This window comes from Oncorhynchus kisutch, linkage group LG26 (assembly GCF_002021735.2).
Source record: "Oncorhynchus kisutch isolate 150728-3 linkage group LG26, Okis_V2, whole genome shotgun sequence".
Taxonomy (NCBI): domain Eukaryota; kingdom Metazoa; phylum Chordata; class Actinopteri; order Salmoniformes; family Salmonidae; genus Oncorhynchus; species Oncorhynchus kisutch.
The window spans coordinates 28,339,862-28,351,872 of NC_034199.2; the positions used below are offsets into that span (position 1 = coordinate 28,339,862).

Here is a 12,011-nt window from a genome sequence, read left to right on the forward strand (position 1 = left end):
TGGAATCATTGTTCATCCTCTGTCAGCCATTGTTACCTACAAGGGAACACGTGCCGTCATCATTGCTTTGTACAAAAACGGCTTCACATGTAAGGATATTGCTGCCAGTAAGATTGCACCTAAATCAACCATTTATCGGATCATCAAGAACTTCAAGGAGAGTGGTTCAATTGTTATGAAGAAGACTTCAGGGCGCCCAAGAAAGTCCAGCAAGTGCCAGGCCCATCTCCTAAAGTTAATTCAGCTGCGGGATCGGGGCACCACCAGTACAGAGCTTGCTCAGGAATGGCAGCAGGCAGGTGTGAGTGCATCTGCACTGACAGTGAGGCGAAGACTTTTGTAGGATGGCCTGGTGTCAAGAAGGGCAGCTAAGAAGCCACTTCTATGCAGGAAAAACATCAGGGACAGACTGATATTCTGAAAAAGGTACAGGGACTGGACTGCTTAGGACTGGGGTAAAGTCATTTTCTCTGAATTCCCATTCCGATTTTTTGGGGCATCCGAAAAAAAGCTTGTCCAGAGAAGACCAGGTGAGGGCTACCATCAGTCCTGTGTCATGCCAACAGTAAAGCATCCTGAGACCATTCATGTGTGGGGTTGCTTCTCAGCCGAGGGAGTGGGCTCACTCACAATTTTTCCTAAGAACACAGCCATGAATAAAGAATGGTACCAACACATCCTCCGAGAGCAACTTCTCCCAACCATCCAGGAACAGTTTGGTGATGAACAATGCCTTTTCCAGCATGATGGAGCACCTTGCCATAAGGCAAAAGTGATAACTAAGTGGCTCGGGGAACAAAACATCAATATTTTGGGTCCATGACCAGGAAACTCCCCAGACCTTAATCCCATTGAGAACTTGTGGTCAATCCTCAAGAGGCTGGTTGACAAACAAAAACCCACAAATTCTGACAAACTCCAAGCATTGAATATGCAAGAATGGGCTGCCATCAGTCAGGATGTGGCCCAGAATTTAATTGACAGCATGCCAGGGCAAAATGCAGAGGTCTTGAAAAAGAAGGGTCAACACTGCAAATATTGACTCTATGTATCAACTTCATGTAATTGTCAATAAAAGCCTTTGAAACTTATGAAATGCTTGTAATTATACTTCAGTATTCCTTTGTAACATCTGACAAAAATATCTAAAGACACAGAAGCAGCAAATTTTGTAAAAATTTATATTTGTGTCACTCAACTTTTGGCCATGACTGTACAGTATAACCATATATCTGTGTCTGTTATCCTGACATCTACAGTATAACCATATCTATGTGTCTGGTATCCTGCCATATACAGTATAACCATATATCTGTGTCTGTTATCCTGCCATATACAGTATAACCATATCTCTGTGTCTGGTATCCTGCCATATACAGTATAACCATATCTGTGTCTGGTATCCTGCCATATACAGTATAACCATATATCTGTGTCTGTTATCCTGCCATATACAGTATAACCAATATCTCTATTTCTTATCCTGACATCTACAGTATAACCATATATATGTGTCTGTTATTCTGCCATATACAGTATAACCATATCTCTGTTTCTTATCCTGATATCTACAGTATAACCATATGTTTCTTATCCTGATATCTACAGTATAACCATATCTCTGTGTCTGTTATCCTGACATCTACAGTATAACCATATCTCTGTCTGTTATCCTGACATCTACAGTATAACCATATCTGTGTCTGTTATCCTGACATCTACAGTATAACCATATATCTGTGTCTGTTATCCTGACATCTACAGTATAACCATATATCTGTGTATGTTATCCTGACATCTACAGTATAACCATATTTCTGTTTCTTATCCTGACATCTACAGTATAACCATATATCTGTGTCTTATCCTGACATCTACAGTATAACCATATCTCTGTTTCTTATCCTGACATCTACAGTATAACCATATCTCTGTTACTTATCCTGACATCTACAGTATAACCATATATCTGTGTCTTATCCTGACATCTACAGTATAACCATATCTCTGTTTCTTATCCTGACATCTACAGTATAACCATATCTGTGTCTTATCCTGACATCTACAGTATAACCATATATCTGTGTCTTATCCTGACATCTACAGTATAACCATATCTGTTTCTTATCCTGACATCTACAGTATAACCATATCTCTGTTTCTTATCCTGACATATACAGTATAACCATATCTCTGTGTCTTATCCTGACCATGTATCTGTCTGTAATCCTGACATATACATATATATAGCATATATCCCTCTTTCTCTCCACAGCGTGTCGACCAGGCTTCTACAAGGCATTTACGGGGAACATCAAGTGTTCCAAGTGTCCCCCTCACAGTTTCAGCTATGGAGAGGGGGCTGCTGTCTGCAACTGTGAGAAGGCTTTCTACAGAGCTGAGAGAGACCCACCCACTATGGCCTGCACACGTGAGTATCATCAATCAAATAATCAGGCAATGTCGTAATTGTCCCAGCAGCAGTCAATACACTCAGGGAGAGTACAGTACAGGCATATAGTGTTATATACTCTTGGAGAGTACACTACAGGCATATAGTGTTATATACTCTTGGAGAGTACACTACAGGCATATAGTGTTATATACTCTTGGAGAGTACAGTACATGCATATAGTGTTATATACTCTTGGAGAGTACAGTACAGGCATATAGTGTTATATACTCTTGGAGAGTACAGTACAGGCATATAGTGTTATATACTCTTGGAGAGTACAGTACAGGCATATAGTGTTATATGAGAGAGAGCAGATGAGGAGGAGGGCAGGAAAGAGGGATGGAGAAGAGGAGGAGGAGGGCAGGAGAGGGGGATTGGGAGCAGGGAAGGGTAGAGGAAGGTAGGAGGAGAACAGGAGAGGGGGATTGGGAGCGGGGAAGGATAGAGGAAGGTAGGAGGAGAACAGGAGAGGGGGATTGGGAGCAGAGAAGGGTAGAGGAAGGTACGAAGAGAACAGGAGAGGGGGATTGGGAGCAGGGAAGGGAGGAGAACAGGAGAGGGGGATTGGGAGCAGAGAAGGGAAGGAAGGAGAACAGGAGAGGGGGATTGGGAGCAGGGAAGGGTAGAGGAAGGTAGGAGGAGAACAGGAGAGGGGGATTGGGAGCAGGGAAGGATAGAGGAAGGTAGGAGGAGAACAGGAGAGGGGGATTGGGAGCAGAGAAGGGTAGAGGAAGGTACGAAGAGAACAGGAGAGGGGGATTGGGAGCAGGGAAGGGAGGAGAACAGGAGAGGGGGATTGGGAGCAGAGAAGGGTAGAGGAAGGTACGAAGAGAACAGGAGAGTGGGATTGGGAGCAGGGAAGGGTAGAGGAAGGTACGAAGAGAACAGGAGAGGGGGATTGGGAGCAGGGAAGGGAGGAGAACAGGAGAGGGGGATTGGGAGCAGAGAAGGGCAGGAAGGAGAACAGGAGAGGGGGATTGGGAGCAGGGAAGGGTAGAGGAAGGTAGGAGGAGAACAGGAGAGGGGGATTGGGAGCAGGGAAGGATAGAGGAAGGTAGGAGGAGAACAGGAGAGGGGGATTGGGAGCAGAGAAGGGTAGAGGAAGGTACGAAGAGAACAGGAGAGTGGGATTGGGAGCAGGGAAGGGAGGAGGACAGGAGAGGGGGATTGGGAGCAGGGAAGGGTAGAGGAAGGTACGAAGAGAACAGGAGAGTGGGATTGGGAGCAGGGAAGGGAGGAGGACAGGAGAGGGGGATTGGGAGCAGGGAAGGGTAGAGGAAGGTACGAAGAGAACAGGAGAGGGGGATTGGGAGCAGGGAAGGGAGGAGGACAGGAGAGGGGGATTGGGAGCAGGGAAGGGTAGAGGAAGGTAGGAGGAGGACAGGAGAGGGGGATTGTGAGTGGGGTTAGGCAGGAGAGGGCTCCAGCCTATTGTGCAGACAGACAGAAAGCTTGGCAGAACTGGAGGGTTTAAATCCCCCAGGCCTTTTAACACTGCCCCTCTGACAGCTGGCAGACTGCTCTGTGCAGCACAATACAGACACACACACAATACCTGCACACACATACAATGCCTGCACACATCTACTCAATACCTGCATGCACCTACTCTCACAATACCTCTCCCAGAATAACTTCACACACAATGGAGAAGCAGTCACCTTGATGGTAAGCTGTCTGTAGTAGATAGTAGATGTTTGTCAAAGTGAACAATGGTATCAAAGTAGACATGGCGTTATAATATAAGGTTTTGTTTTTTAGCCTTGTTAAAGTGGATCTGATAGCGTTTTAGCAACATGAAATATTATTACAATCTGTTCATATACACCCCCAGGAAGATCATGGCAACGTTTTCTGACAAGTGAGCACTTAGAATGGTCATTTTCACGTTTCATAAATTCATAGAATGTTTGGAAATGACGTAGAGTAAGGTATTTGTGAAAATTCTATAGCAGTATAGAGTGGGAAAGCGGGCGTGGATTTGAACAATTAACAGACTGCAGTAATTAAAACCGAATAAAAACATCTTGTCTTATCCAAGACCGGAATCTATGCAGACTGGTGCACCATAGCCAATCAGAGCTACAGTAGGCCTATATGCAGATAATCCATTTGCCACACAGACCTGTCATCATTCACTTTGAACTAGACTGTGTTTACAGGCAGGAGCAACAGTAATACGTTAGACCATTGGAACGCATTCACCAAGAGCTCCAAAATACACATGAATGGATTTCTGCAAATATGTAAATGTACCCTCTTACGTTTGGGAACTTTACAGTCCTATTGATCAAACAACCATAAAAAGGAAGGCTTTCTCTCACTCAGTTATGCACATCAACAACAGGAAGATCAACAACTAATGCTAGTCAGAGTGAGATGAGCTAAAATCTAATGAGGGAACATTAGATAAACAGTCAAACTTTTTCAGCTACTTGGCCAGCGAAATTGCACTGATAAACAATGGTGAGTAGTAGCCTGCTCGTCCCACGCTTTGACAACTGAATGGGAACTTGCCTGTCCGCACATTTGATCAATGCCAAATACATTTGATTGACGACTAAGGGTGTGTTTGTAAATTGCCTTCAGTATGTCAGAGTGCACTCTGGGTTGTTTGTAAATTGAGAGCACACTACACTATTTGCACTGGACGCAGGCCGAGGAGTAAGGTTGATTTGAGCATTCCTCACAATGGCAGTCAAACACCCAAGCTAACTGTCTAAAGCTGGCTAGCTTCCTAGCTACTTCTAGATACAAATGAGAGAACACCTCATTCTTACCATTTTATTCGCACTAGCAGAGCTGGTTAGGCTGTTTGCATGTTATCTAGACTGTGCTGCTGGTAACAATTGACAGGGGTCATATTCGGCGGTGTTGCGTGTTCGTAAATTCATCAGTTATCCTTCACTCTTAGATGAGAGTGCTCTGAATTTGGATTAGATAGCCAGAGTGAATTTACGATCGCACAAGATATGCTAACTGGATAGCAGTCGTTAAAGTTCAATAAAGCTAGCTAGCTAGCAAAGCGATTAATATGTATTGCTTGCTAACCAAATTACACCTGCATCTCTAGCTGTAGCAACCAAAAAACCCAGCAGCTAGCTAGCAAACATTAACCTCCACGTTTTTAGCTTCCTAAATGAATAGATACATAAATAGTTACGCTAGCCACATTATGACTGACTTGTGATCATTGCCCTTTCTAGTTTGATTATATTGACATTCCCAGCCTTAGTTACATTCGGCCGTTTTTGTCCAAAATATTGAGTCATTGAAACTGAAACAGGGCATCCCGAATGGAGGCAGCAAACAATGTATCAGGCCAGCTATGATTTACAACCTGATATTTTTTGGGACTACAAAGAAATGTACTGGTGAATTATATTCATCATGCTTTGAACTGCATCCATCTGTTCTCCCAACAATGTCTTACTGTTTTTATTTTTTATTTTTATTTCACCTTTATTTAACCAGGTAGGCTAGTTGAGAACACCTTTATTTAACCAGGTAGGCTAGTTGAGAACAAGTTCTCATTTGCAACTGCGACTTGGCCAAGATAAAGCATAGCAGTGTGAGCAGACAACAAAGAGTTACACATGGAGTAAACAATTAACAAGTCAATAACACAGTAGAAACCAAAGGGGGAGTCTATATACAATGTGTGCAAAAGGCATGAGGAGGTAGGCAAATAATTACAATTTTGCAGAATAACACTGGAGTGATGAATGATCAGATGGTCATGTACAGATAGAGATATTGGTGTGCAAAAGAGCAGAAAAGTAAATAAATAAAAACAGTATGGGGATGAGGTAGGTGAGAAAGGGTGGGCTATATACCAATAGACTATGTACAGCTGCAGCGATCGGTTAGCTGCTCAGATAGCTGATGTTTGAAGTTGGTGAGGGAGATAAAAGTCTCCAACTTCAGCGATTTTTGCAATTCGTTCCAGTCACAGGCAGCAGAGTACTGGAACGAAAGGCGGCCAAATGAGGTGTTGGCTTTAGGGATGATCAGTGAGATACACCTGCTGGAGCGCGTGCTACGGATGGGTGTTGCCATCGTGACCAGTGAGCTGAGATAAGGCGGAGCTTTACCTAGCATGGACTTGTAGATGACCTGGAGCCAGTGGGTCTGGCGACGAATATGTAGCGAGGGCCAGCCGACTAGAGCATACAAGTCGCAGTGGTGGGTGGTATAAGGTGCTTTAGTGACGAAACGGATGGCACTGTGATAGACTGCATCCAGTTTGCTGAGTAGAGTGTTGGAAGCCATTTTGTAGATGACATCGCCGAAGTCGAGGATCGGTAGGATAGTCAGTTTTACTAGGGTAACCTTGGCGGCGTGAGTGAAGGAGGCTTTGTTTCGGAATAGAAAGCCGACTCTTGATTTGATTTTCGATTGGAGATGTTTGATATGAGTCTGGAAGGAGAGTTTGCAGTCTAGCCAGACACCTAGGTACTTATAGACGTCCACATATTCTAGGTCGGAACCATCCAGGGTGGTGATGCTAGTCGGGCATGCGGGTGCAGGCAGCGACCGGTTGAAAAGCATGCATTTGGTTTTACTAGCGTTTAAGAGCAGTTGGAGGCCACGGAAGGAGTGTTGTATGGCATTGAAGCTTGTTTGGAGGTTAGATAGCACAGTGTCCAAAGACGGGCCGAAGGTATATAGAATGGTGTCGTCTGCGTAGAGGTGGATCAGGGAATCGCCCGCAGCAAGAGCAACATCATTGATATACACAGAGAAAAGAGTCGGCCCGAGAATTGAACCCTGTGGCACCCCCATAGAGACTGCCAGAGGACCAGACAGCATGCCCTCCGATTTGACGCACTGAACTCTGTCTGCAAAGTAATTGGTGAACCAGGCAAGGCAGTCATCCGAAAAACCGAGGCTCCTGAGTCTGCCGATAAGAATATGGTGATTGACAGAGTCGAAAGCCTTGGCAAGTTCGATGAAGACGGCTGCACAGTACTGTCTTTTATCGATGGCGGTTATGATATCGTTGAGTACCTTGAGTGTGGCTGAGGTGCACCCATGACCGGCTCGGAAACCAGATTGCACAGCGGAGAAGGTGCGGTGGGATTCGAGATGGTCAGTGACCTGTTTGTTGACTTGGCTTTCGAAGACCTTAGATAGGCAGGGCAGGATGGATATAGGTCTGTAACAGTTTGGGTCCAGGGTGTCTCCCCCTTTGAAGAGGGGGATGACTGCGGCAGCTTTCCAATCCTTGGGGATCTCAGACGATATGAAAGAGAGGTTGAACAGGCTGGTAATAGGGGTTGCGACAATGGTGGCAGATAGTTTCAGAAATAGAGGGTCCAGATTGTCAAGCCCAGCTGATTTGTACGGGTCCAGGTTTTGCAGCTCTTTCAGAACATCTGCTATCTGGATTTGGTTAAAGGAGAACCTGGAGAGGCTTGGGCGAGGAGCTGCGGGGGGGGCGGAGCTGTTGGCCGAGGTTGAAGTAGCCAGGCGGAAGGCATGGCCAGCCGTTGAGAAATGCTTATTGAAGTTTTCGATAATCATGGATTTATCAGTGGTGACCGTGTTACCTAGCCTCAGTGCAGTGGGCAGCTGGGAGGAGGTGCTCTTGTTCTCCATGGACTTCACGGTGTCCCAGAACTTTTTGGAGTTGGAGCTACAGGATGCAAACTTCTGCCTGAAGAAGCTGGCCTTAGCTTTCCTGACTGACTGCGTGTATTGGTTCCGGACTTCCCTGAACAGTTGCATATCACGGGGACTATTCGATGCTATTGCAGTCCGCCACAGGATGTTTTTGTGCTGGTCGAGGGCAGTCAGGTCTGGGGTGAACCAAGGGCTGTATCTGTTCTTAGTTCTGCATTTTTTGAACGGAGCATGCTTATCTAAAATGGTGAGGAAGTTACTTTTAAAGAATGACCAGGCATCCTCAACTGACGGGATGAGGTCAATGTCCTTCCAGGATACCCGGGCCAGGTCGATTAGAAAGGCCTGCTCACAGAAGTGTTTTAGGGAGCGTTTGACAGTGATGAGGGGTGGTCGTTTGACTGCTGCTCCGTAGCGGATACAGGCAATGAGGCAGTGATCGCTGAGATCCTGGTTGAAGACAGCGGAGGTGTATTTGGAGGGCCAGTTGGTCAGGATGACGTCAATGAGGGTGCCCTTGTTTACAGAGTTAGGGTTGTACCTGGTGGGTTCCTTGATGATTTGTGTGAGATTGAGGGCATCTAGCTTAGATTGTAGGACTGGCGAGGTGTTAAGCATATCCCAGTTTAGGTCACCTAACAGAACAAACTCTGAAGCTAGATGGGGGGCGATCAATTCACAAATGGTGTCCAGGGCACAGCTGGGAGCTGAGGGGGGTCGGTAGCAGGTGGCAACCGTGAGAGACTTATTTCTGGAGAGAGTAATTTTCAAAATTAGTAGTTCGAACTGTTTGGGTATGGACCTGGAAAGTATGACATTACTTTGCAGGCTATCTCTGCAGTAAACTGCAACTCCGCCCCCTTTGGCAGTTCTATCTTGACGGAAGATGTTATAGTTGGGTATGGAAATCTCTGAATTTTTGGTGGCCTTCCTGAGCCAGGATTCAGACACAGCAAGGACATCAGGGTTAGCAGAGTGTGCTAAAGCAGTGAGTAAAACAAACTTAGGGAGGAGGCTTCTGATGTTGACATGCATGAAACCAAGGCTTTTTCGATCACAGAAGTCAACAAATGAGGGTGCCTGGGGACATGCAGGGCCTGGGTTTACCTCCACATCACCCGCGGAACAGAGAAGGAGTAGTATGAGGGTGCGGCTAAAGGCTATCAAAACTGGTCGCCTAGAGCGTTGGGGACAGAGAATAAGAGGAGCAGGTTTCTGGGCATGGTAGAATATATTCAGGGCATAATGCGCAGACAGGGGTATGGTGGGGTGCGGGTACAGCGGAGGTAAGCCCAGGCACTGGGTGATGATGAGGGAGGTTGTATCTCTGGACATGCTGGTGGTAATGGGTGAGGTCACCGCATGTGTGGGAGGTGGGACAAAGGAGTTATCAGGGGCATGAAGAGTGGAACTAGGGGCTCCATTGTGAACTAAGACAATGATAACTAACCTGAACAACAGTATACAAGGCATATTGACATTTGAGAGAGACATACAGCGAGGCATACAGTAATCACAGGTGTTGAATTGGGAAAGCTAGCTAAAACAGTAGGTGAGACAACAGCTAATCAGCTAGCACAACAACAGCAGGTAAAATGGCGTAGACTAGGCAACGGGGCCAACAGATAGAACAAACAAGCAGAATGGAGTACCGTGATTAATGGACAGTCCAGCGTGCATCAGCTATGTAGCCAAGAGATCAGTGTCCAGGGGGCAGCGGTGGATGGGGCAGGGAAGCTGGCCTGGCGAGTGTTATCCAGGTAAAAAAAAAACTAACAATGACTAAATAGCTTGTATCTAGTTAGCTGGTTAGCTTCTGGAGGTTCTTGAGTGTGTTCTAAAAATAAATAAAAAATAATAGCGATTCCGTATCACATTGGGTGAGGCAGGTTTCCGGAAGGTATAAACAAATTAAAAGTCAAAAGAGATAGAAAGTAAATATGGGTCCGGTGAGCGTTTGAGACGCGGCGATTCAGGCGGTTAGCAGGCCTCTGCTAACAAGCTAACAGTTTGTAGGCCCGGGCTAGACAAGGTAGCAGTTAGCGGGCCGGAGCTGGACAAGCTAGCAGTTAGCAGGCCGAATTAGCAAGCAGGGAGATAGCGAGGGCTAGAGAGTTAGCCTTTGGGGGACGTCGCGATGGGGTGAGTCTGTTTATTCCTCTTCATGCGATGACATCGGTAGACCGGTCGTGGGCCCGGGTATTGTAGCTCAGGAGTATGCTACTGTGGTAACACAGGTGCTACGGCCGGGCTAGCTTCAAGCTAAGTGGGTGGAAACGCTAGCCAGGAGTAATCCGAGGTTGCGGTTTAGCTAGATAGCTAGTTGCTGAAAATTCCAGCTGAAAGATGTTCCGTTTGCGGTGGGAATCCGGGGATGAAAAATAAATAGGTCCGTTGTGCTCTGGTTAAAGTCGCGTTATACGAACAGGCGAGAGCTTTCCGAACTACAGGTTAGCTGATGACCGGTTAGCTGGAGACCGCTAGCATACCCGCTGGTTAGCTGGCTAGCTTCAGTTGAGGGGTCCCGAAGTAAATATAAATACTTTAGGAAAAATAGCTACATTGGGTGAGTCGGGTTGCAGGAGAGTATTTGGAAGCTTAGGGTTTAGCAAAATGTTTTCAAAGAGATATGTGGAGAAAATATGTAAAAAACGCAAAATAAACGATTATATACAGGGACACGACAGGACAGGACGACCTACTGCTACGCCATCCAGGGCCTGACTACGTCATGGAATGTTGAGTCAAATAGAACCCATTTTTTAAACCTCTTATGAAGTTAGTTTTGTAGTATGAACTGGGAATTTAATATTTTTGATTGATGTGACTGTCTGTTTGTTTCTTATCTGCAAAGTAGTTAAAACGCTGTCTGTTCCACTTAAAGTGCAATAACATTTGCCTGTTCCCTTTCAATGTGTGCTATACTCTTTATTTGGACTCATACCACCACAAACTACAGAGATGTTGAGGCAGAAACATGATCAATCAACACAAAGCTCTCTCTCTCTATTCCAGGTCCCCCCTCCCCTCCTCGTAACGTGGTCTTCAACCTGAATGACACCTGTCTACAGTTGGAGTGGTCTCCTCCCAGCGACATGGGTGGTCGCAGGGACCTGACCTATAACGTGCTATGTAAGCGATGCGGCCCAGAGCCCGACCAATGCCAGCTTTGTGGGGAAGAGCTTCGCTTTGTGCCCCGCCCCCAGGGCCTGACTAACACCACGGTAACGGTGATGGACTTCTCTGCTCACGCAAACTACACCTTTGAGATTGAGTCACTGAATGGAGTGTCTAAGATGATTAACTACCCGAGATCTGTGGCCGCCATTACTGTCTCCACCGACCAGGGCGGTGAGTACACCTATACACTGACCTCTGACCCCCTTAACCCTGAACCTGTCAGACATCACTGTCTCCACCGACCAGGGCGGTGAGTACACCTATACACTGACCTCTGACCCTGACTTCTTACCCTTAAACCCTGTGACTAGGGTGTCCAATTAAAATGAATATTTTACCAATATATGTTAATTCTGTGTCTAATCCTCTAAAACCAATGGTCCAAACCTCATGTCTCTAGCATAATCAGTTCAAATGTGATTGGAGTTTTTACCCCTGTAGGATGGCCAGAATTAGGGTGACTAAATCAAGAGAAAAAAGTGGTAAAAAATCTGGAAAATTGCATTGTGTTAGCTAGGCTGGATTCTGTGCAAGAATGAACTGGCTACTGACTGTCTGTCTAACTGTCTGACTGTGAAATGGCTACTGACTGTCTAAAAGGCTCACTTTCCCCATTGAACTCATCTTTCTCTTTGAATCGGCGGGACATAAAACAATATAGAGGTCAAATGGATATCGATTATGACACATGACATAGTATTTTCATATTTTAGTGTACGCTTTTGATATGAATTCTCACAAAAACAAGCAT

General features: G+C 45.7%; 1 protein-coding gene across 2 annotated transcripts in view; it reads left to right on the forward strand.

Annotated features, from left to right (window-relative positions):
• Nucleotides 1-12,011, forward strand: part of LOC109877800 (ephrin type-A receptor 6-like) — a 204,830-nt gene that overhangs the window by 117,825 nt on the left and 74,994 nt on the right. For both annotated transcript variants that reach the window (XM_031805585.1, XM_031805584.1), the window contains exons 6-7: nt 2,276-2,431; nt 11,096-11,431. In XM_031805585.1, coding sequence (XP_031661445.1) covers nt 2,276-2,431; nt 11,096-11,431 — 492 coding nt within the window. The remainder of the gene's footprint in view (nt 1-2,275; nt 2,432-11,095; nt 11,432-12,011) is intronic.